The following is a 26,226-nucleotide window of genomic DNA, read 5'->3' as shown; positions in this document are numbered from 1 at the left end:
AATTAAGAGGCCAATTAAACTGCTAATCTATTGAAATTATGCTCATTAATTACAAATCACTGTACTGCTTATTCTATTTACATTATGAAATAATTTTCATCATGTTTGTAAATGGAAACATTTTTCAAGCCGTTTGGAAAATGAAATATTGAATAATAATAATAATAATAATAATAATAATAATAATAATAATAATAATAATAATAATAATAATAATAATAAATATTATTATTATTATTATTAACTGGGCATTTGTGGTTCGTATAGGCATCCTTCATTTATCAGATATGCAGAGTGGTCCACTGTGGGGACTCCTTGTGACAAGGGAGCAGCTGAAAACATGCCAACACTCCCGATTTTTCCGGGAGAATCCCGAATTTCAGTCCCCCCGTCAAATAGAAGTGTGAGATGGTCGAAAATTTACGCCAGCGTCCGGTTATATTTTAGACAGCAGACGGTGACGTAATTCTGAAGGCTAGACCGTCCAATTTCACAGTCGCTTATTTCCGATCTACCTGGTAAGTATGGCTGAAAATATCTTCTTCAGTGATATTTAAAAAGATTTTTACTCAAAGAGTGTAAAGACATTGATAAAGAATTACATGTTTCAAGTTCAGCCTACATCACCTGTGAAGTGCATAACTTGGAAAAAGCCAGATCAAACCAGACAACAATCAACCACTTAATCGATCAGTTTAGCAAGGTGGCAAGAGTGGATCAATAACTAATGACTAAACAATATAAGGAGGCCATTATGAAGTCATTCTGTGATTAAAATCATGAAAATTACAATCAGATCAAATACAATGCTAATAGCATAAGTCATCCATAAAGAACATAAAAATGTATTTTTTTATTTTTAAAAACAATAAAAATACAGCGACAATATTACCCAGAGAGGTGGAGATGTTTTGAATTCAGTTAGGTTAACACACATAAGCACCACATTTAGTTTATTTATATGAGATTAAATTGAGTAACTAGGATATATACTTTGAGCGAACTACAACTATGTTGCTGTTTTTCACATATTTTTAAAAGATACAGTACCGCACTATGTCTGCTCAGTCATGCTGCTCATGCACGAATTTCTAAGTGCTCCTAGTGGGAGTTGCAGCCTGCACAACACAACGCCCACTAGGAGCATTCATGCCTGCATAAACTACCTTTTGCCTTTAAGTCCCATTTCTATGACTCATTTAAATCCTCTTCTAACTCTGTTGATGCCTCAGAGGTGTAAAATTGTCTCTGTGCCTGTCGAGTTAGTCCTTAAAGATTTTTAATACCAAAACAATGTTTTGAGCTGTTGCAACCTGATAATAACTTTGGTCCTGCTTTTTCTAGAATTTGTGCATACTGGATTATTTATAGTTTATAAAACATTTGTTTGCAATTTTTACATCTGCAAAATCAAAGGCCAGCTGAGGTTAATATATTTAAATCTTATTAGAGATGCTGCCATTCAACTGAGCATCTTATCTTAATGTAACAGTTTAACTGTTAAAATACTGCATTTGATGCCTTGTAAATGTGCATGTCATCATTTTTGGTATTAGGGTCATTAAAAAAAAAGTTCAAAAAATGTCAACATCTGGTTCCATTTCCAGGAGGAATGTGTGTAATCCATAAGCTTCTACACTCCAGTCTTCTGTTTTATCCAGCTGCGGTATTTGGTAACCCGAGTGTAGACGCCGGGTGCGTATATGCGAGCGCAGCCTTTGCCCCAGCTCGTCACACCTGCCAGGAAAAAACGCCCGCGGGAGTTGGCGACAGACAGGGGCCCGCCGGAGTCACCCTGAGAGAGAGCAGAACATTACAATCAACTATTGCTGTGAAATATCTGCGACTGAGCTGCGTCCCAAGAAGCATCACATTACAAACAATTTTGAAATCCACTGTATTCTTAATATTCTGTTTTTTGATATTGTCAATGTGTTTATACAAAATGCTACTGTATTTAATCAGTGTTGAAGCAACAGTCACCCCAATGCACTTTATACTGTATTATTCAACAGATCCTACATTATTATAATAGTCAGCTTTAGCTTTTGGGTGCTACTACAGGTGCCTTTGACGGTGCAAAACGTTTTGTCGACATTGTTGTGTTTGTTGGGTAGAAAACTTACAGTACAGCACTTCAGAGTCACACTGCTAGCAATTGAAGACTTATGTATATTTGACCAGCTGAACGCATTCTGTACTGTACAGGAGACACGGCACGAGATTGATTGACAGTGGCCTACGGCCAATCAGGACACACAACACAATGCGCTGTAAAAAAAAAAAAAATCAGCGAAACAGCGAGGCCACGTAAGGTGAACCGCGTTATGGTGAGGGACCACTGTACTGAAAACCAACCAGTTGTATCTGTTGTAAAATGTGCCAGGACTATGTGATGTAATATGAATAAGAAACACTAGAGGTCACTGTTTAATCAGTTCATTCCCTTTATACATGTCATGTCCCTGATACTGTGACACAGAAGCTCACATGAAGAAAGGATTCAAGAAAGCATAGCTATCGTTTAACAATGAACACATCTGGTCTGTTTCCTGTTTTTCTCCAGATGATTCAACCTGCGAGCAGAACAGTACTGCAGCTGGTAGTGTCTATAATAAGCTACTGCTGATGTAAACTGCATCACAATTAAAAAACAAAAAACTTAAAATTAAATAAATAAATAACAATAGTTGCCGTTAAGGCTAAATTCATTTATTATGTTTCATATACATACATTGGTTGCTTCTACTGTGTAAGTTTCCCTTAAGTTGCAACGTCTGGTGCCGAAAACCTTTATACCATTTATTAGTAATTACCTTTGCAGACTGGTCTTAAAAATAATCAGAAGTTATTGTGAGCTGCATAACTCACCCAGTGGGTTTTTTTAAGGTTTAAAGTTTTAGGCATGGCCCCCTTAACAGCACAGGCAGCATAGGCTCTACATCATCAAATTGACTCATCTGTGATCATATAGCTGTGTGGTACCACACTCCCAATACATTTCACTTCTGCTATATTATTTTTAACCTGTTTAGCATAGCATGTAGCTATGTGGAGCCTTATGGACTTAGCTTGCTAACCAAGCTAGCACTACCTACTCTCTTCATGCACTTCCTACACTCTTCCAGACATGGTCACTTTTGGCTCCAGAAAATCACATATTATAGAGCTATGAAGCTAACACTGAGGCTGATGAGTAGCTCACAAACCAGTAGGTGGCAGTGAAGTGGCTGTATGCATCTTTTATATACAGTCTATAGGTTCCTCTTTGAACTAAGCACCCTTGTTTAGTAAATTCATCAAACAAATGCAGCTGTAAAAACCAAAACAGCAGCAAAGTACTTCACCTTTCCTCTCACTATTACGAGTGTGTGTGAATTATCTGTACCTTACAGGTGTCCACGCCTCCTGAAAGGACTCCAGCACACAGCATGTTACCTGTGACCCTGTAATTCAGTAGAATATTACACAGCCAGCTGTTGATGATCTTAACTTCCGCCTTCTGGAGGATGGCCGTCGCGGCACCTGACAGACAACAAAGTCGTGTTCTATAAAGCTTGTTGATGAATGACAAAGCAATTCACTACTGTTTGATCCTGTTTATGCTGTTTTAAAGGCAGCACATAAATCCTAATTTCAAAGTGGGGTTTATAATCAATCGTAGCTTCTAACAAGTTGCTAAAACCTTGAACTCATTTGGTTACCCTCTATTCTTTACTCAAGTCAAGAAAACCTTGCTTCCAGTGGTACACACTTTTGAGTAAGAAATACAGGCTAGGCAAACACATTTATAGGCAGCTGTAAAACAAATATGATGTCAACACAAGCTCAAGTTGTGGATTATAGCTAGAATAATTACTCTTCTGACCCTGTCTGTTGCTAGGTCAGGTTTTTTAGCATGCTGTATTGCTCCTGAGGTGGATTCCTCAAGTGATAGATGACAAGCCTTCCCACCTTGACGGATTTTCCATCGTTTTCCACTTGAGGATCTGATGCACCTTACGGTATTGTAGGCCTGTATCACCCACATGTTCACACACAGTTGGTTATACATAAGACCACTGACTGACATTTTCTCAGTTGCATTTTTGGACTATAGGCTACCCCTTGGACAAGTTTTATTTGGGACTGTCAATAATAAGAAAATATTCTCCACATTTGAAAGGTGTGTGAGATCTTCCTTTGAATGGACACTGAATTTGAGAAATCTGTTTTCTATAACAGTTTAGGATTCAGGTTACCAGGGTGCACCCAACATTGAGAACTGAGAGCTAAGACTTGGCCAAGTCTTTATATTAGTAGTTTTATGTGCTTTTACTTTTATTTGTTTATTTTTCATTTCTTTCTTTAGTGAAGGTTACAAATCATCTTCTTATGGCCTCTGACAGTGGACTCATCTCTGTGCTTGTCCTGCTAGACCTCAGTGCAGCGTTCGATACTGTCGACCATAATATCCTATTAGAGCGATTAGAACATGCTGTAGGTATTACAGGTACTGCACTGCAGTGGTTTGTATCATATCTATCTAATAGACTCCAATTTTTGCATGTAAATGGAGAGTCCTCTTCACACACTGAGGTTAATTATGGAGTTCCACAGGGTTCAGTGCTAGGACCAATTCTGTTTACAAGCTTCCCTTTGGTAATATCAGAAGACATAGCATACATTTTCACTGCTATGCAGATGACACCCAGCTCTATCTATCCAATGAGTTAAACTGCAGGAATGTCTTAAAAACATAAAGACCTGCATGGCCGCTAACTTTCTGCTTCTTAATTCAGATCAAACTGAGGTTATTGTACTCGGTCCTGAAAATCTTAGAAATATGGTATCTAACCAGATTCTTACTCTGGATGGCATTACCTCGGCCTCCAGTAACACTGTGAGGAACCGTGGAGTCATTTTTGACCAGGACATGTCCTTCAATGCACATATTAAACAAATATGTAAGACTGCTTTCTTCCATTTGTGCAACATCTCTAAAGTTAGAAATATCCTGTCTCAGAGTGACGCTGAAAAACTAGTTCATGCATTTATTACTTCCAGGCTGGACGACTGTAATTCATTATTATCAGGAAGTCCTAAAAACTCCCTGAAAAGCCTTCAGCTAATCCAAAATGCTGCAGCAAGAGTCCTGACAGGGACTAGAAAGAGAGAGCAGATTTCTCCTGTATTGGCTTCCCTTCACTGGCTTCCTGTTAAATCCAGAATTCAAAATCCTGCTCCTCACATACAAGGTCTTAAATAATCAGGCCCTGTCTTATCTTAATGACCTTGTAGTACCATATCACCCTATTAGAGCACTTTGCTCTCGCTCTGCAGGGCTACTTGTTGTTCCTAGAGTATTTAAAAGTAGAATGGGAGGCAGAGCCTTCAGTTTTCAGGCCCCTCTTCTGTGGAACCAGCTTCCAGTTTGGATTCGGGAGACAGACACTATCTCTACTTTTAAGATTAGGCTTCAAACTTTCCTTTTTGCTGAAGCATATAGTTAGGGCTGGACCAGGTGACCCTGAATCCTCCCTTAGTTATGCTGCAATAGACGTAGGCTGCTGGGGGATTCCCATGATGCATTGAGTTTTTCCTTTCCAGTCACCTTTCTCACTCACTATGTGTTAACAGACCTCTTTGCTGAATCACACTTGTTATTAATCTCTGTCTCTCTTCCACAGCATGTCTTTATCCTGTCTTCCTTCTCTCACCCCAACTGTTGCAGCAGATGGCCCCGCCCCTCCCTGAGCCTGGTTCTGTTGGAGGTTTCTTCCTGTTAAAAGGGAGTTTTTCCTTCCCACTGTCGCCAAAGTGCTTGCTTATAGGGGGTCATATGATTGTTGTGTTTTTTTCTCTACCTATGAAGTGCCTTGAGGAGACTTTTATTTTGATTTGGTGCTATGTAAATCAAATTGAATTGAATTTTTTCCACACTTGTGTAAAGTGCCTTATCCCTGTGGTTGTCAAAACTTATGGTTCGCTAAAGGCAGCTGGTTCTTTTCAGTCACATTCCTGTCTCTGTCTCTCTTAAACACACCCCTGTGCTCCTATAGTTGAACCTATTGGCCCATTAATATAATCTATTCAGTAATTCCCCTTACTGTGTTACATTGTCATCACCTTCCAGTGTAGAAAGATATTAACTTTGATACAGTGTTTCAGTACTTCTTTATTCTCATCTCACCTCCCTGCAGGGTAGTCCCCCAGCCGGTGATCCAAGCCTCTTGGCCTGATGGGAAGAAGTAGGTGGAGGAAGGCAGGCAGATGGGTCTGATGTGCTGGGTTAGGCTGACTCTGGTGTCCAGCTCCATCAGCGCGATGTCACTGTCTTCAGTGTATCTGTTGTAGTACCTGTGAGTGATGATCTGCTTCACACCCCTCTTTACTGTCCACTCATTGGTCTGGTTCTGCACTTGCAATCCCAGGAAAGCCTCCCATTTGTGAGCCTGAGACAGCCTGCACCATGAAAACAGTCAGGGATGTAAACAAATGCTTTAATTGCAATTGTAATGTAATTACACTTCAAATGAAGATGGTTCAAAAATATTAAACAAGGATTAATGCTGAGAAAAGACATGCAGTATTTAATAATGACGCAGTAAACTATCTTTTGCCTTCATTAGGTCACATTTGTTTGATTTAAATTCTCTTGTAATTTTGTTGATGTCTCTACTTTCTAAAATTGTCACTGTAACTAACTGACTAAATTCTTAGTTTTTAACACCAAAACAATGTTTGGAGCTGTTGCAGCTTCATAGTAAACTGACATAAAGCTTGCTTTCAAAAAAAAAAAAAGATTTTTAGACACAAAGAATTTTTTGAAGCATGTAAATATAATAATAACCACTGCAGCCAAAAAGAGAGCCTGACGAGCCCAGTTGTAAGTAAGCTTTTAAGACTCGACTGTACACTGTGTTCGTGTTTTCCTCTGAAACAATAAGCTCCGTTGGAGCAGCCTTTCAACACCTCTCTCTGTCTCTTGCTAGCAAACTTGAACCAGACAGTAAAGCTAGTTTTCGGCTACGAGCCCGACACGAACCCGAAGTATTAGCCAGAGGTCCCTTTACTACGGTTCAGAGCCGCAGACGTGGCCGAGGTAACAAAAGAGTACAAACAAAAAGAAAACTATTTTCACTAGCTGTCAAAAATGAATGTGTACACTTATGTCTGCATTTTTATTTTGTTAAATACAAACAAATATAGTAGAAGTGCTGACATGTGTCTGGCCAGAAAGAGAGGACCAAATTATTTATTTGGTAGTTTAATGAAAGGCTTCAGTTGCAGTTTTGTTTTGTTATACAATATTTGAAATTGCGCCCTGAAATCAAACAAACACTACATTTTAGGAAATATTTGTGAGTCTTTTCTTGTTTGTTTGTACTACTTGAACACTGAAGTGGCCCTCCAATGTGATGATGGTGCCAGCAGTGGCCCGCGGCTGATTTTAGTTTAAAACCCCTGCTTTAAAGGAATTTGAATCCTTGTGCCGAGGGAGGGGCCTTCCATATCCTGTGGAGTGGGAGGGGTACAGACTGGAGGAGCATCCCCAGGCTGCCACCTTGTATAAAGTGATGCCTACAGACTTCCATTGTGAGCATGTGCGGCTTCCAGGAGGTTCCCATTAAGGGTAGAAGAAGAAGGGGTGGGGAGGTGGGGTGCACTGCTATGGTCCCGCCTTCTCTCCAAGCATCTTGTCACACTCTGCCTCTTTCTCTTTTCACTCTGTTGTTTGTTTTGGTGTCTGTATTCATGCGAGTACTCTGCCTGGGTTCCCGCCCTGCACACCTGAGGAACATCACCCACCTAGTGCTGACGAGTTGTTGCTGCGACCTCTTTGCTGGATCGTTGACCTACCTCGTTAGTGACTTTCCCAGTGTCTCATCCCTGGTGTATAGTGAGAGAGTGTTCCTACGTCTGAGAGAGAGCTTTTATTGTGAACTGGATGTGTGAGCCTTCCCTCTATGTCCCAGGAGCCTTTGGATAACAATCCCCTGTGTCTGTGCTTTTTGGATTAAGTGACTGTAAAATAAATCCTTTGAAGTTTTAAGAAAGAAGCAAGTCCCATGTCTCGAGTCCTGCCAGCTCCATTGGATGCGACAAAAAGTTTTACATTTACAACAAGAAAGAGCAGGTGAGGTGGCTACTAGTTTTCAGTTCAATTCAACTGTGACACATTTGTAAAACCAAACCACAACAACAGTTGCTTCAGAGCACCACGTTGTGAGGTAAAGACCCAATAATAATCAAGAAAAAATCCCAAACAGTAAGACAACTCAATATCATTTGGTGACAATGGTAAGGAAAAACTCCATTTTAATAGGAAGAAACCTCGGGCAGAAAAAGGCTCGGGGAGGGGCGGGGCCACTTTTAAATACTCTAGGAAAAAGGAGTAAGCCTGCAGTCTGTGAATGAAGTGCTCTATTGCAGTGATATGATACTATGGGCATTAGATGGGGTCTCATTATTCAAGGTCTTTTATGTAATGAGAAAGATTTTAAATTTAATTCTGGATTTAACAAGGATCCAATGAGTGAGAAACATGCTCTCTCTTTTCTACTCCTTGTCAGTACTTTCGTTGCTGCACTTTGGATCAACTGAAGTTTTTTCAAAGTGGGACATTTATGTCCAGCACATCCCACAGATGCTAGATCGTTAATCCCCCACTGTTCCTTCCTTGGACCATTATAGGTATGTGGCGAGTTTCCTGCTGCAGGCGCAATGGACGCACCTGCGTGGCATCTACAAACCACTCCCCGCCACAAGGTACATAGTGACCACTGCAGACTGGGAACTACAGGAGAGACAGTTTTGGAGATGCTCTGACGCAGTCACCTAGCCATCACAATTTGGCCCTTGACAAATTTGCTCAAATCCTTACACTTTACAACATTTGCAGCAATATTTATCACTTAAAATAGAGCTCCTACTTGTAAACTGTAGTGTCTTGGACGCAGTGGGCAGCAGTCAGCAGCCAGCGGTCACTCAGCACAGAGGCTCCACACATGTGTCCTAGCCCCTTGAAGTGGAGGCTCACCTGCCAGGGCCACTCGCCCACATTAGCTCCCCGACCCCCCACAATACGAGTGCTACTGTACAAACTCGTACCGCAATCTGAAAGCAAACACAGATCTTAATACACTAGAAAAATCACACTGCAACCATCTGTGGGTGAGTGTGTGGTAAACGTACCACAGTTAGCCTCGTCAGAGCCGTCCTCACAGTCCTGCTCTCCATCACACTCTGGGTTCAGTTTACTGATGCAGAGTCCATTACTGCAGTGGAAGGTGAACGCTGAGCACACCACTGAAGCTAAATGAAAGGAGACACACATGACATTAGTCTCTAAGAAAATTCTAATACAAAGGCATCTTTTAGGTCAAAATATCAATTAAAATGTTTTTTTCATGAAATCTAATCTTAATTTTTAGTATCTCCAAATCATTTATATTAGCTTAAAGTTTTGTCATTCTTCACATTCATCAGGCCAGTGTTTCCCAACCACTGCTCTGGTGTTCCATCCATCCATCCATCCGCTTATCCTTTTCAGGGTCGCGGGGGGCGCTGGAGCCTATCCCAGCTGTCATAGGGCGAGAGGCAGGGTACACCCTGGACAGGTCGCCAGTCTGTCGCAGGGCCAACACACAGAGACAGACAACCATTCGCACTCACATTCACAGTCACACCTATGGGCAATTTGGATTAACCAATTAACCTATCCCCACTAAGTGCATGTCTTTGGACAGTGGGAGGAAGCCGGAGTACCTGGAGAGAACCCACGCAAACACGGGGAGAACATGCAAACTCCACACAGAAAGACCCCGGCCTGATGGTGGAATTGAACTCAGGACCTTCTTGCTGTGCGACAACAGTGCTAACCACCGTGCCACCGTGCTGCCCTATAAAATAATTGCACCAGAGCAATTATTTTGCTCTGGTGTTATTTATTTAAAATTATTTAATTTTAATTAACTGGTGCAAAAAATACAATTTAATGATTACAGCAAATACTAAAATCATTGTTGGGCATCTGTGCTTTCAATGCAGTGACTGGTAGAGTAATTACTCTTTCATGTCAGTAGGTGGCAGTGGGTAGCGAAAAGTGAGCTTGCTAAGTTAAGACAATAGAATTAGTGATGCATGTGGTACGTGGCAGTTGGAAGACATACAACAAAGCTGAATAAATATTTGAAAGGAAAAATTGTAGACTCCAAACTGGGGCCTGGACAACATTCTAGTCCAGAAGAGCCGAGTATGAGTGGTGGTCAAAAGAAAGCAAAAATCGGTGGGCTCGAGGCAGTACAGCGAAAGTTATCTTTTGTTTGGATTTACTTTCACTGGAGATCCAACTGCACCAATTCTATTATGTTTGTGTGGGGAAAAGCTCTCAAACAGTGCCATGGTCCTAAGCAAGGTTAAACACCATCTGCACACAAAGCATCCCTCACTTCAAAACAAGGACGCAGACTATGTTGTTTGCCTGCGTGAACATGCTGAGAAACAGGTAACTTTAATGAGAAAAAACACAAAGGTGTCTGAAAGAGCTCTCAAGGCTCTCAGATAGCACTTGTGTTATGAGAGATCTCAGATAACACAATTGCCAGACTTTCTAAAAACTAAAAACAGAGTGCGATTAAGAGCTGTTGAGGAAGAGCTTCATGTTTGCCGTTCTTCAATTCCTGCCAGAGTGTCATCTTTGTGTTCTGCTAAACAGGCCCAGGTTTCACACTCAGTGTAAAAAGATCAAGAGACTAACTTGCCATTATGTGTACTGTATTAGGCTAGAATGTGTCATTTTGGTTTGGTTGGTGGTGAGCCGTGGGATATTTTTAATCTATAAAATGTGCCGTGACTCAAAAAAGGTTGAAAAACACTGCATCAGACACCCGTCTTTTCCACGACAGATGCAGATCCTATTTTTGCATCAATATTGCCCATTCACCAACAAAACTTTTCACTTTTCAAAAACTATTTGAAAAGTGTTTTTTTCTATCAGACCTTTGACCCAAAGCTCCTTTGAAAAAGCCAATTTCATTACAATGCCACAGCTTAGGCTGCTCTCATTTCCAGAAAGCTCTGAGTACATATGGAAGTTAATAAATCACAACAAAAATTTCTGGCACAACTTCACATGCTTCCAAGGTGCATGGAGAGGATGAAAAAAAATCACAATGCGGGGACTCCAGCAACACTTAAAGGGAAGAGGAACAAATTTATTGACTGACCAACACGTTTTGGCTTTTAAGACAGGTGGAGATTATGTGTGTTCCCCCCATCAATAGAATAGAATAGAATAGAATAGAATAGAATAGAATTCAACTTTATTGTCATTGCACATGTCACCAGTACAAGGCAACGAAATGCAGTTTGCATCCATCCATATTAGCCATAATATAGATATATTACAAAATATATATTAGCAATAATATAGGTATATAGATATATTACAGAAATGGGACTGTTATGGGTTTGTTACAATGTACACGGTATGAAGGTATGTTATGAATATGCTATAACTATAAGTATGTACAGGCTGTAGTTGGTATACAAGCTATGTACAGGCTATGAACAGGATATAAATATGAAACTATACATACATATGAAATATAAAGCTATACAGAAATATGCAAGTTATAAACAGTTATAAACAGTTGTAGAATTATAAGGATCTAGTCCAGTATTTACTTGGGCGTGACTTAACCAATTAACCAATACCAACCTGTTATATGTCAGCTGGTTTATCTATGAAGATGTGATTGGTTAATTTAATTTTTTTTTCAGTTTCCTGCCTTTTATTTAAGCAAACTTCTACTATGTGTTACTTTGACCCTGATGAAGGCCACAAGCCAAAACGTGTTGGACAGTCAAAAAAGTTGTTCCTCTTCCCTTTAAGTGTTGCTGGAGTCCCTGCATTGCATACATGTGGAAGTTACAGTGAAACCAGTCATTTCTTGCACTAAATATTAGGGGCTAACTTTAACTCTTTTTAAACGTTAGACAAAGAGATGTTTGATGGACTTACTGCAGTTGATTTCATCGCTGTTGTCCCCACAATCGTCCCAGCTATCACATTGAGAAGTATTGCTGACGCACCTGTTATTGTTGCACTGGAATTTTCCTGGACAAGCTGATAAGACAAACACAAAATCAGTTCATCTATTTACCTGATTCAGAAAATATGTTAGTCTTACAAGACATGTAGATCAAGTCGATCAAGTAAATCAAGTTTTTGTTTTCCTCTCTCATGCTGACCTCCCATAAGGAGCCCAGTATGAGTAGATGTCTCTTTTTGCCCTCCTCCACTTGCTCATTGTATTGTACATTTCAATCTTTTTTTCCAAATTACCACCTGTCTCTGACCTGTCTTCCCACGTCATGTCTTTGCTATGTATGTATGGTCACGGGCAGAGATGGGCAGTAACGCCTTACTTGTAACAGTGACAGTGACGTAAGCGAGTGCGACGTTCGTGACAACAGCTGTGTGCAGATCAACAATGGATCATATATCGAGTGTGGGAAAGAGTGTGAGCGTGCAGCGTTTAAAGCGTGGAAGTACTGACCTTACTTTGAGTTTGATTCCATAAAACGTGACAAAAACATTAGTGTCCGCTGTGTGTGGGAAGAAAACTTCTTTTTACAGCGAAAAAAACCCCTAAACTTCCGAGCAAGCACCGAGTAGCTACGACGTAATGGGAAACTCACAGAGAAACTCGCGGATTCTTCCACACCTGCACCAGGGTAAACCTCCGCCTACCCCACTCCTGCTTTACAGGTGAAAATAGAGCAACAGGACCACTGAGTCTTTGGTTTTATTTATTTTCTGCTGTGTTTTACTTGCATCTATTTGAAAGACTGAGTGTGAACACAAAAATATTTTATTTTATGTGCTGGAATGTGTAGAAAATAGGTTTAAATATTAAACAAATTTCTTCCAGTCAGAGAATGTTGCATATAATTTAATTTTTGCTTGATGCATAAAGTTTAAAAAGATTAAAACTAATAAAACAAGTTTTAAAAAGAGACTTTTCCATTTGATTACATTTTGTATGATGGATTATGCAGAAAAAGTAGAATTGGGCTGAAAGATCTATCGCTCTATCACCTATTCAGGCTGTAAATCGTGTTTTTAAAAAGTAACTAAGTAATTAATTAATTTTGAAAATAAGTAATCAGTAAAGTAACGGGATTACCTTTTTGGGGAAGTAATCAGTAATTAGTTACTGATTACTTTTTTCAAGTAACTTGACCAACACTGGTCACGGGTCTGTGCGTGTGTGTGTGTGTGTGGGATCCAATTTTGATGCAGGTGTAAACATTGCATGTAACAAATAAAAGGCTTGATTGATTAAACTTTACAAAAAGACAAGTTTGATGAACTCACTGCAGTTGATTTCATCACTGTTGTCACCACAATCGTCCCAGCCATTACAGTGAGAAGTATTGCTGACGCACTTGTTGTTGTTGCACTGGAACATTCCTGTACAAGCTGAAAAGTCAAACAAAAATCAGTTTATCCATTTATCTGGTTCAGAAAATGCGTTAGTCTTTCGTGTAATCACTTATTTAAAAAAGAAAAAAAATCATCTTAGTGATCGTTTGGGTTGAAGTCGTTACTCATCAGTGAAACCCTGGTTTATACATAGAATGAGTTAAGCTAAGTGTTGATTATGTTGTTTGTTGCTTTTGATGGTGACCACTATACTTTACATATATATTTATCTCAGTAAGTACAAATAATGGATTGCATTTATATAGCGCTTTTCGGGGCCCTCAAAGCGCTTTACAATTGCACTATTCATTCACACACTGGTGGAGGCAGCTACAGTTGTAGCCACAGCTGCCCTGGGGCAGACTGACAGAAGCGAGGCTGCCATACTGCGCCATCGGCCCCTCTGGCCATCACCAGTAGGTGGTAGGTGAAGTGTCTTACCCAAGGACACAATGACTGAGACTGTCCGAGCCGGGGCTCGAACCAGCAACCTTCCGGTTACAAGACGAACTGCCAACTCTTGAGCGACGATCGCCCAAAGCAGAATAGTTTCAATTTCTGCTGGTCTTGATACAGTTTTCTTTATCTGTGTTGTCACCATAGAGATCCAACCCATGACACAGGCATTATTTTGGTTTATATGGACTTTTTTTTATATTGTATCTTAGAAGTATCCCACCCTAAGCTGACACTCCAAAAGATGGGATAGTAAAGAACGGACTTAGATAGACTGAGTGTGACTGCCAGTTCTTCTTAAACAATTTCTAGTTGAGATTTAGTCCACATTTGCTGCTAAACCTTCCTTTTAGACTTCACAAAAGGAGAAGTTTGATGGACTCACTGCAGTTGATTTCATCACTGTTGTCCCCACAATTGTCCCAGCCGTCACATTGAGAAGTCTTGCTGACGCACCTGCTATTGCTGCACTGGAACATTCCTGTACAATCTAAAAAGACAAAAAAAAATCAGTTTATCTATTTACCTGGTTCAGAAAATCTGTTACTTTTTCCATGTAAACATTCATTTTAAAAAGAAAAAAAATCATCTTAGCGATCACTTGGGTTGAAGTCAGTACTCATCAGTGAAATCCTGCTTGAGATGTGGAACAAGTCAAAACTTAAACTTAGTAGTCATTATGTTGTTTTTTGCTTTTGACAGTGACCGTTATACTGTAGATGCACATTTATCTCAGTAAAAAACAAATCCACATTTGGTGCTAAACCTTCTTTAACTCTTTTTAGACTTTAGACGATGAGAAGTTTGATGGACTCACTGCAGTTGATTTCATCGCTGTTGTCACCACAATTGTCCCAGCCGTCACATTGAAAACTCTTGCTGACGCACTTGTTATTGCTGCACTGGAATCTTCCTGGACAAGCTGATAAGACAAAAAAAATCAGTTAATCTATTTACCTGGTTTCTACCTACTTTAGAAATTGCTGCAGTCCTTCAGTCAAACTTTTTTTTTTAAAGACAAAAATATCTTAGCAATCAGTTGGGTTGAAGTCCACAATGAAATGCTGGGTGACACCTAAGAGGAGTTTGAGTTAAACTTAGTGGTCAGCATGTTGCTTGTTGATTTTGTTGAAGATCATTATATAGCATTACAGCACAAGGTGAGCAGACTGGACATTTAACTGTAGAGATATTGCGCAAATGCAAGAAGGTTACAACTCATCCTCTTATGGCCTCTGAGAATGGACTCATCTCTGTGCTTGTCCTTCTAGACCTCAGATCAGTGTTAGATACAAATGAATATCTGCTTTTCTCTGGTCTACGGAGCTTGGAAAGAAAAGCATCTGGATTTCTTTAAGTTTCCTTATAGACTCTGCTAAATACCTTCAAAAAATTACTGTCTGTACTTTTCACATTTCACATATGTGGCATACAGGCGATCGTGGCTCAAGAGTTGGCAGCTCGTCTTGTGATTGGAAGGTTGCCAGTTCGAGCCCCGGCTCGGACAGTCTCAGTCGTTGTGTCCTTGGGTAAGACACTTCACCTACCGCCTACTGGTGATGGCCAGAGGGGCCGATGGTGCGATATGGCAGCCTGGCTTCTGTCAGTCTGCCCCAGGGCAGCTGTGGCTACAACTGTAGCTGCCTCCACCGGTGTGTGAATGAATAGTGCAATTGTAAAGCGCTATATAAATGGAACCCGTTGTTATATGCATTTTCGTCACATATTCCCAGTGAAAATATTTGTTTTTAAAAAGAAAACAAACAAAACAATACAAATTGTATCTGAATTTACTTTGTTTAGCCAAAGGAATCTGGGAGTAGCTTGCTTCAAAACCAGGGAAGTTTTCCTTCTCATTTGTGACCAGCGTCAGTAACATGACATTTCCAGAAGAGAAGAAGGACAATGACTTTTGAGGATTCCCACACTGTCTGAGAAAAGAACACAGAGACAGAAAGGTTAACCTTTAAAGAGGAACTTTACAGAAGCCTGAAAAGCCTGTTTTATTTCTGATAACACACAGCAGAGATACCACAGTCCTGGGGCAGGATGCATAAAGGATGTGTGTGAACAAAATTCCTCTTCTTGAACATACACTGGAATTTATAGTAAAAGACTGGTGTTTTAAAAATACACAGCTATCCCATATAGTTTAGACAAGGTTTATACATGGTTTTGTTATGTTTTTTTATAATTGTCTTTTTACGTAAGTTAAACAGGAATTAAAGAAGTTTGCATTTAATTTCCAAACACATCTACTTCATTGTGAATGTTATAATTCCATCAATTAAAAAATTTGTGCATGTTTCATGCATCTGGCCTGCATGGTACATCTGTGCATCCCTATAATAAGGTGAAACGTCAAACACACAGAGGTCACCAAACGCAAGACCTTCAGTTAAGATGGACATACATAAATCTTTAAATGTCTTATTTAGCCGGAAAAGGGTGGAGTGCCCACTCCGGGTCGGGGATGAGTTCCTGCCCCAAGTGGAGGAGTTCAAGTATCTCGGGGTCTTGTTCGCGAGTGATGGGAGAAGGGAGCCGGAGATCGACAGACGGATTGGGGCTGCAGCTGCAGTAATGCGGACGCTGCACCGGTCCGTCGTGGTGAAGAGGGAGCTGAGTGTAAAAGCGAAGCTCTCAATTTACCGGTCGATCTACGTCCCTACCCTCACCTATGGCCACGAGCTGTGGGTAGTGACCGAAAGAACGAGATCGTGGATACAAGCGGCAGAAATGAGCTTCCTCCGAAGGGTGGCTGGCCTCTCCCTTAGAGATAGGGTGAGAAGTTCGGCCATCCTGGAGGGGCTCAGAGTAGAGCCGCTGCTGCTCCACATCGAAAGGAGCCAGCTGAGGTGGTTCGGGCATCTGACAAGGATGCCTCCTGGGCGCCTCCTTGGTGAGGTGTTCCAGGCATGTCCCACCGGGAGGAGGCCCCGGGGCAGACCCAGGACACGCTGGAGAGATTATATCTCTCGGCTGGCCTGGGAACGCCTTGGTATTCCCCCGGATAAGCTGGAGGAGGTGGCTGGGGAGAGGGAGGTCTGGGCCTCTTTGCTTAGGCTGCTGCCCCCGCGACCCGGCCCCGGACAAAGCGGATGAAGATGGATGGATGGATGTCTTATTTTTTCTGACCTAAAAACCCAAACATTCAGTCTACTCAGGCAACAAACAGAAACTTTGAGATAACTGACAGTTTAAATTCTGGGAGAGGGATTATTTGTCTCACTCTGTCAGAGCACGTTTCTCTATGGGAGCCAGCGAATCATAGGCTTTGATGAAGTCGCGCTGACAGTCGTCCTCCAAGATCAGAGTGTGAAAGTCGAGCCTAACTCGGTGGCCGGGTTCCGCCCGAAGCCTCCACTGGAAGTTGGCATTTGGAGGATAAGGATAGTCTGGAAACCCCGGAGAATGCACAATTCCACGATTCCTGACATGGATGTTGAAGAACTTCCTCTCTAAAAATATGTTAACAAAGTAACATTGCATCATTGTTATTGTGCAACAGGATATGAAGGTCTTATGCTTTGTAACGTATTCACCTAAATAAATAGACTCTTTTACATTTTGAGGCAACTGTTTTAAATTATTTTAAGAAAATTTAAGCTTTACATTTAGAAATGCTTGAAGAAAACCGAGTACTCACTAGTTAATTTGGACCTGGTCAAGCGTGGATCTATAACTGTAAACACAAAGATAAATGTATTAGTAAATCACATAGATAATAAACTTTGCAGTCCTAAACACCTCTCTGCTTCTTCTCTCCTCCTGTTAAAATTGTGGCCATTTGAAAAAATAAATAACTTGTAACCATTTTACAGATGTAACATTATCTACAGCTAATTTCACTACCATTGGTAATTATTTAGAGTCTTTTTATTCAATTGATCTTTCTGAGTTAACTTCAGTAATTACTTCCTCCAATACCCATTCCTACAAGACTGCTCAGGGAAGTCCTACCATTAATTAATGTTAATGAAAAGTTTCAGGTTTCAGAGCTCATCACAGCACAGAAACAGCTTTAGTGAAGGTTACAAATCATCCTCTTATGGCCTCTGACAGTGGACTCATCTGTGTGGTTGTGCTAGACCTCAGTGAAGCATTCAATACTGTTAACCATAAAATATTATTACCGTGATTAGAACATGCTGTAGGTATTACAGGTACTGTGCTGCAGTGGTTTGAATCATATCTATCTAATAGACTCCAGTTTGTGCATGTAAATGGAGAGTCCTCTTCACACACTGAGGTTAATGAAGCGCCTTGAGGCGACTTATGTTGTGATTTGGCGCTATATAAATAAAATTGAATTGAATTGAATTAATTATGGAGTTCCACAAGGTTCAGTGCTAGGACCAATTCTGTTTACATTATACATGCTTCCCTTAGGCAGCATCATTAGAAGACATAGCATACATTTACACTGCTATGCAGATGACACCCAGCTCTGTCTGTCCATGAAGCCAGATAACACACACCAATGAGTTAAACTGCAGGAATGTCTTAAAGACATAAAGACCTGGATGGCCGCTAACTTTCTGCTTCTTAATTCAGATCAAACTGAGGTTATTGTACTCGGCCCTGAAAAGCTTAGAAATATGGTATCTAACCAGATTCTTACTCTGGATGCTATTACTTTGGCCTCCAGTAGCACTGTGAGGAACCTTTTTTGACCAGGACATGTCCTTCAATGTGCATATCAAAAAATATCTAAGCCTCCTTTATTTGCACAATATCTCTATTATTAATTCATTAAATCTCAAAGTTACACTGAAAAACTAGTTCATGCATTTATTATTTCTAGGCCAGATGATTTCATCTTATAATCAGAAAGTCCTAAAAACTCCCTGAAAAGCCTTCAGCTAATCCAAAATGCTGCAGCAAGAGTCCTGACAGGGACTAGAAAGAGAGAGCAGATTTCTCCTATATTAGCTCCTTGTTAAATCTAGAATAAAATTGAAAATCCTCTCTTAAATAATCAGGCCCCATCTTATCTTAATGACCTTGTAGTACCATATCACCCTATTAGAGCACTTCGCTCTCGCTCTGCAGGCTTACTTGTTGTTCCTAGAGTATTTAAAAGTAGAATGGGAGGCAGATGACATTGACTGTGACAGAAGTTATAAGTGTAAGTAGTAAAATCACAGTCTAATGTGGATGGAAAGATGGCGCTGTCTAGTCCATGTGACACTGCGAGTATTTCACCTGCTAATATACTGCATACAACCTTCTTGACTCTCACAACCATGCAAGGCGTGAGAACTTTCCACCTCACCCCATTAAGTTAATACAGTGTCCTCGCTGAGTGCTCTTGTCTGAGGCTCCACTAAACACAATTAACTTCAAGGCACACATACTGCCTAAGTGCTGTAAGTGCAAAACAAACATTGCAGTTTACTGAGTATATAGCATGCTTCATGCAAAGTGTACACAGTCTCCTTTTTTTTCCACGTAGTTGCTTGCGTCAAACTTTACATCTATCAAATTTAGTAGTTTTACTAATTTACTAGGAGGCATTAGTAGGCCATTATTGTTCTTGCAAGAAAGCGAATTTTGCTTCCCAGCTCATCGTCATCAAAATATATGGACTGCATATGCTGAATGTAGCTTCCCTGGTGTATTTTCACTTGTCAGATCTGAGCACGCTGTGAGAAGTAACTCACTTTTGCATTCAAACATGCAGTGCCAAACAGTTTAATAGCCAAAACAACATTGAACAGCACTATCTTGCACACAAGACTGTATTGTTGTTCAAGGTCTATGGATGTAGGTTGCCGTGCTTACATTGAGACTCTCCTTATCAAAAGATACCAATGATGCTTGTAAGTATAATACTTATGATTCATATTTATGAAGCATTACAAGCACAACAATTATCGTGTTTGATCATTTTTTCTCTTAACAATTGCATTCTTTCTTACTCAGTTTTGGATTTCTCAATGATTTCACATTATCTCAATTATGGCAAATTTATTGAAAAGATGTAGGATCCATCCATCCATCTTCTTCCGCTTATCCGGGAATGGGTTGTGGAGGCAGGAGCCTAAGCAGAGAAGTCCAGACCTCCCTCTCCCCAGCCACCTCCTCCAACTTATCCGGGGGAACACCAAGGCGTTCCTAGGCCAGCCGAGAGATATAATCTCTCCAGCGTGTCCTGGGTCTGCCCTGGGGCATCCTTCACGTCGGACATGTTCGGGGCACCTCGCCCAGGAGGCATCCTTGTCAGATGCCTAAACCACCTCAGCTGGCTCCTTTCAATGTGGAGGAGCAGCGGCTCTACTCTGAGCCCCTCCCGGATGGCTGAACTTCTCACCCTATCACCAAGGGAGAGGCCAGCCACCCTTCGAAGGAAGCTCACTTTGTATGATCTTGTTCTTTCAGTCACTAGATGTAGGATTTGTTTGGCAATAAAGTTGGTAACAAACGATGAAAAAACCTGTGGAAAACTGAACTTAATAAATCTGTGAGCTGTCAAACCTTGTGAGATGATGCTGCTGATGTTCAGGGTGTCACTGGGTTTCAGCAGCCCTTGTCCCTGTTGGCTCCATTCACTTTCTGCTGGAGGCTCCAGAGATTCAATGGCTTCATCCACAGTGGTCCGTTCAGGGACGGGGACATCAAACTCTGACTCATAATACACCACAATGCTGTTGTCCCCGCTGTCACCCTCACTGCTCCACAAAACACAGAGAGGATTTATACAGACTTTATTTTTAAAGTGCCCCACTGAACAAGAGAGTTCAGTATTTTAGGTACAAACCAATCCACCATATTAAAACCAATCATACTCTGCAGAATCCCGAATGGAGCTGCAATGCCAAACTTAGCAATGGAAGACACACTTGAGTGACGGGCTGAGGTTGAACACCAACAAGACTGAGTACTTAGAAGCCGGCCCCCAAACCAACCGGAACATCAGCGTTGATGGAAAAGATCTGGCGAAGGTGTCTCACTTCAAGTACCTCGGATCGATGATCAGCAACGATGGCAGCATCCTGCCAGAAGTACAAGCCAGGATTAATGCGGCCTGGATGAAGTGGCGCTAAGTCACTGGTGTTCTGTGTGACCGACGAATCCCCGACTGCCTCAAGTGAAATATCTACAAGAGTGTAGTGCGCCCTGTGGCCCTTGATGGATCCGAATGTTGGCCGGCAACCGCAACGCACGAACAGGCCCTTCCCACAATGGAAATGCGGTTGCTGCGATGGTGCCTGGGCCTGACACGATGGGACCACATCATGAACATCAGCATCCGAAAGCGGCTGGGCATCACACCGATCACAGAGAAGATGCAAGGAGCGCGACTGCAATGGTATGGGCACATGGTCAGAAGTGATAAAAACTCAGTGGCAAGAACAGCACTGCGACTCAGCCCCCAAGGCCGGCGATCAAGGGGCAGACTAAAAAGGTGATGGATGGATAGAATCAAAGATGACGTGAAGAAGATAGGTGCCAACCTGAACGATGCCCTTGATCGTGCTGAATGGAGGCGGCTTTGCAGAAAAGCGGATCCGGCAGAGTGGCAATAATGCTAGGAGGAAGAAGATCAAATCATCTGCAGATTCATAAACTTTTGCATGTATAACCAGCACAGAAACTGGGTGGGGCTACATGGCATAGGTTTCCATGGCCAAGGCACTCCTGTAGCTGCAATGTATTGATGTCTCAATACTTTTGTGTATAATGTATCTACGCATGCCTCTGAGCATTACTGAGCCCCGGGCACACAGCAGTGATTGTCCTTCCTTTGACCTTTTGGTCAGAACGAACTACTGGATATCAGGAGCAAGCAACAGACCAGCTGTTCTGGAAGCGCAGTCATAACCATTACATCTTGATACATGTCAGAGTTGCACTGACTCTAATCCATCTTAGGAAACATTACCTTCAAGAACTGACAGTTCAGCACCCTAACATCTTTAACTAGATAAGCTGATCACAGTGAACAAATGACAAACACACAACACTTAGCAGTCAGCATGACACCATGGCCAACTGACAGGCACAGTCAAGTTCCTGTTTCACAGTACCTGAAGGCCTGGACGGAGTTGCGGTTGAAGTATTTGGCCAGCACTGAGTTTTTGGAGTAAATCAGTTTGAGCTGAAAGAGAAAAAAGTCACACATCATTGCAGTGACTTCCTTTAATTGCCTCAACAAAGACAGAAACACACAACAGAGGAAGCCACAGGTTTGTGATAACATCAAGATTACAATACAGATTCATAGCAAGCAGTCATTTTGATCCAAATCGACAGGATGGCATGGCGCGTTATCTTTATGGAAGCATCAGAAGGTAGGTACACTGTAGTCATAAAGAGACTGTAACAATCCTCAGACAGGCTGTGGTGTTTAAATGATGTCCAGTTGGTACGAAGTGGTCCAAAATGTATCAAGAAAATATCCCCCACATCATTATAGCACCAGCAGCCTGAAGTGTTGACAGAAGGGATGATGGAGTCATGGTTTCCTGTTGTTTTACACCAAATTCTGACCCAAATGTCACAACAGAGACTTAGAACTCAAGACTTTTTGAATTTCTTAGAGTTGATTTTACAGGCCAATTTATGAAACTGTATGCGAATAGAACTTTAGGATTGTTGTAATCTCACAATAAATGCTTTTATAGTGCTTAACAAATTTATTCGGCCACCATCCACCCTAAGGTTTATGCCGCAGTTGCCCCGAATTAGCAGCATCGGTAATTACCCAAATTATTTTTTATGTTTCCCCCATGGTTAGTCAACCAGTATCAGCAGGCTCTGTGACAAAAATTCTATATTTTTTCATCTTAATGCCATTTTTTATGTCATTGAGATGCTAAATTACTGTTATTTACTTTTGTTGGTGTTTTAGTGGTTGAATGTTATGCTTGATTAATTTCTGACTTGTGACAGTGTGCTGCCTCAAATTTGGGTATAAAAATGTCAATTCAGTTGGAAATTCCTCACTGTTGTTCAAAATGGTCAAATATAAAGAACTCACTGAAAAGGAAACCGTCTGCATTAAAGCACTTTGTGATGCTGCTCTTTCTCACTTTTATGACAGGTGTGTATATTTCATACTACTCTTCTTTGTTTCCTGAATAATTCTTTCTTCACAAGATAAAAACTGGAATCATCATAAAGTCCATAACGTGTCATAAAGCATATATGCTGTGAGTCTGTTAGGTCTCACCTGTTGGCTGACTTGAGCGGCCAGCTGAGTAAACTCTGAGCTGCTGGGGTCTTCATGCTCTGGCAGGAATCGCTGGTTGCTGATTCCCATGGAGCCGATGTAAATTCTCTGCACCGTGTCATTGTTGTGTACTAAAGACACACAAAATGTTTAAAATATTTTATACACAACCTGGAATTTTTTCAAAATTTACTCAACTAAATTGAAAAAGTTCATTTTTGAACACTTAGATAAAAAATGTCACAGTTAGCTGTGAAAGCATGTTTTTCAGAAAAGTTACCCGAGTTATACCAAAACCTTCAACTGCAGCAAGTTTCACTTTATATTAACAGGAACTAATACAAAATATTTGTGGGAAAGTAACACACAGACCATAATACAGCACATACACAAATATTAGAATACTTAATATTGAAACACAGCCTCCATCATGACTTGTGATAGTTTGAAGAACTGCAATTATATAGCAAATAGAGAAATGAATGTGTTATCAAAACTGGCTGCAGTGGGGAATTGTTTTGCCATTAGCTTATAGTCAGCAGTAGACTGATTACAGAACGAGCCATCCTTTATTTACAGTTCTCCCATCATCCTGGAAAGAAGGTTCATGTTCTCTGTAACCCCCACAAATGTGGCATTGATAGAAAACCCAGCATGTCCTCTTGACAGTACGATAGGACTGAAATAGATTGTGTAAAAGGTGAATGACATAGAGGTCTCGGATTCATGTCCTACACAGAAGACAAAAATGAATTGCTGGGTCTTAACCTGACTTGACTGCTGTCACTTTTTAGTTATGGGGTCACAAATGCCAGCTCTGCAAAATGAATCTGAAAGGACTGCACACAACAGCAAAGTTCAAATTCTAGTTAGTGTCCTTATTTTATATTTGGCTCCATTTTTATCTATTTACTTATCTTTTAGTTATATATATATATATCTGTTCTTAGTAAGTTTGTTCTTATATTCCCTTTTATTGTAGTGTAATTAGTGCCTTCAACCTGCTGAGATATGTGGTACTTTGTTAAAGAGCATTTTATTTAATCATGTCTTAATTTCCCTGTTTCTATTGTAAAGGGCGTTGGTGTACTGTTGGTTTTTTAAATGTGCTATATAAATAAAGTTGTATTGTATTATGTTGTATAAAGGCAGCTTACAGTGAAAGGGCCAGGGCAGCAGTTGACTCATCACAAGCAGAATAGCGACTGCTATCAGCAGGGTGACTCCTATCCACACCTTCATCCTGCAGAGATGAAGTTACGTAAACAGTTACAGTTTATGTAACTGTAGACAGAGAGGGAGACCACTGTTAGAGTTTATCAGTTGTTACAGACTAAAAAATATTCCACTGAAATACAAAAAATGGTATTATGAGGAAGACAATGACACGCAGACACTGCAGAACTGAAGACGGCACACAAGGACTTTATCAGCCACAGAGTGCTGCAAGGATATTTAAAGGAACACATACAAGATTTGGCTATTAAAACATTTAAGCTATGACAAATATGAACTACGAAAGGAAGCCTTTAAAGGGACACTGACCACAACAACAACAAGAAAAAGATATTTGAGGAGTGCCTTGAAATTTTAGATGAAGTAAAGTGTAGCATCAATGATGACAGAATGTTAACAGGTTTTCAAGACTATGCACACATATCTGTCTAACACAGCTATAGGGTCGGGCTGCATGTCTGCATTTCTTTTCAGAACATTTGCAGAGGAACCCACTGCAGCCCAGCACAGATGCATTTAGTTCTTTGTTGACTGAGACACTGTGCTGTGCTTTATAACGCCTGTAGAAGAAATCACAGCACAGGTGGTGCCATCTCCACAACGATGCACTTTGTTCTAAAGTGTCTGCATATGCCACTGACTGTAGTTCTGCCTTTAATATGATTTATATTCATATTGTGCTTAGCAAAAAGGATTAACCTTCAGCTGAACAATTCTTTATTAGGAGGTATCACACCTTTTATGAAAAGGAAGTGAAATGTAATTCAGTTTTATGTGACATCACAAGTAGCACAGTGTCACAGAACGGCTGTGCGCAGGCAGGAAAGGACCCAAACACAGACTTCACGGAGGCGAAATGTAAACTCAAAAGCAGCTTTATTGCTGACACAAGGGAAATGATACCAAACTATACTGGGGCATGTCTGTGAACTAGTAAATGAAGAGGCACACTGGGAAACACACAGCCATGAATGAGGGAGATCGCAACGCTGGACAGAAGAAAACAAAAGACCTTAATACACAGGGAATGACGAGGGAACAGGAAACTCATGGGGAACACAGTTGGGGCAAATTACACACAACTAGTGATGGGAACTCAGGCTCTTTTTAGAGAGCCGGCTCTTTCGGCTCCCAACTGGCTCTTCAGGTTGTTTTGTTGCTTTAATTAATTTATTATCAACAACAATATGAAATTATGCACAAAAGGAATTCCGGGTTGGGAAGCTTATCTTGTAACCAGAAGGTTGCTGGTTCGATCCCCAGCTCTGTCTGTCTTGGTCATTGTGTCCTTGGGCAAGACACTTTATCTGCCGCCTACTGGTGTTTGCCAGAGGGGCCGATGGCGCGATATGGCAGCCTCGCTTCTGTCAGTCTGCCCCAGGGCAGCTGTGGCTGCAACTGTAGCTGCCTCCACCAGTGTGTGAATGTGAGAGTGAATGAATAGTGGCATTGTAAAGCACTTTGAGGGTCTCGAAAAGCGCTTTATGAATACAATCCATTATTATTACTAATGTAAAAACAAACATATAAATCTAAACGGTGGCCCCTGGAGACAAAGCACAGAGAGAAAGAGAGCCAGGGACAACAACCAGAGACAACATAGTCACATTAGAAAGGTATAGTAATCGTCCGTGTTGATCATCCACAATTATTTTCAGTTGCAAATGATAAAGAATTCAGAAGGTTTATTCATGCAGTGAATCCTATGTATGCAATTCCAAGCAGGAAAACACTCTCACACTTTAATTTATATTTAATTGTGTTGTGGTTTGCAGTGTTTTGTGTTGTTTCACTTTAAATTTGTTTAAAAGGAAAAAGCTGAAAATTTAAATAGTTAAAAGTTGAAATGTAAATACTTGGTTTTTGTATTTTATAATTTATT

The 26,226-nt window shown here is 40.8% G+C and overlaps 1 protein-coding gene across 1 annotated transcript; it reads right to left on the bottom strand.

The window, feature by feature from the left end:
• Nucleotides 1–914: 914 nt before the first annotated feature.
• Nucleotides 915–24,350, bottom strand: LOC308406948 (suppressor of tumorigenicity 14 protein homolog; the record flags this gene model as incomplete). The annotated part of the gene is made up of 16 exons (XM_080898279.1): nt 915–1,795; nt 3,389–3,525; nt 6,173–6,444; nt 8,916–9,099; nt 9,178–9,297; nt 12,008–12,112; nt 13,367–13,471; nt 14,316–14,420; nt 14,748–14,852; nt 15,725–15,861; nt 17,163–17,391; nt 17,580–17,615; nt 20,411–20,604; nt 21,964–22,034; nt 23,109–23,239; nt 24,266–24,350. The coding sequence occupies 16 exons, from the start codon at nt 24,348–24,350 to the stop codon at nt 1,634–1,636; spliced, it is 2,178 nt and encodes a 725-aa protein (XP_080754405.1). The 3' UTR covers nt 915–1,633.
• Between the last annotated feature and the right edge of the window lie 1,876 nt (nt 24,351–26,226).

The sequence above is a fragment of the Rhamphochromis sp. 'chilingali' genome (assembly GCF_963969265.1).
Source record: "Rhamphochromis sp. 'chilingali' genome assembly, chromosome: 12".
NCBI lineage: Eukaryota > Metazoa > Chordata > Actinopteri > Cichliformes > Cichlidae > Rhamphochromis > Rhamphochromis sp. 'chilingali'.
This window is presented reverse-complemented; position numbering and strand designations above follow the sequence as displayed.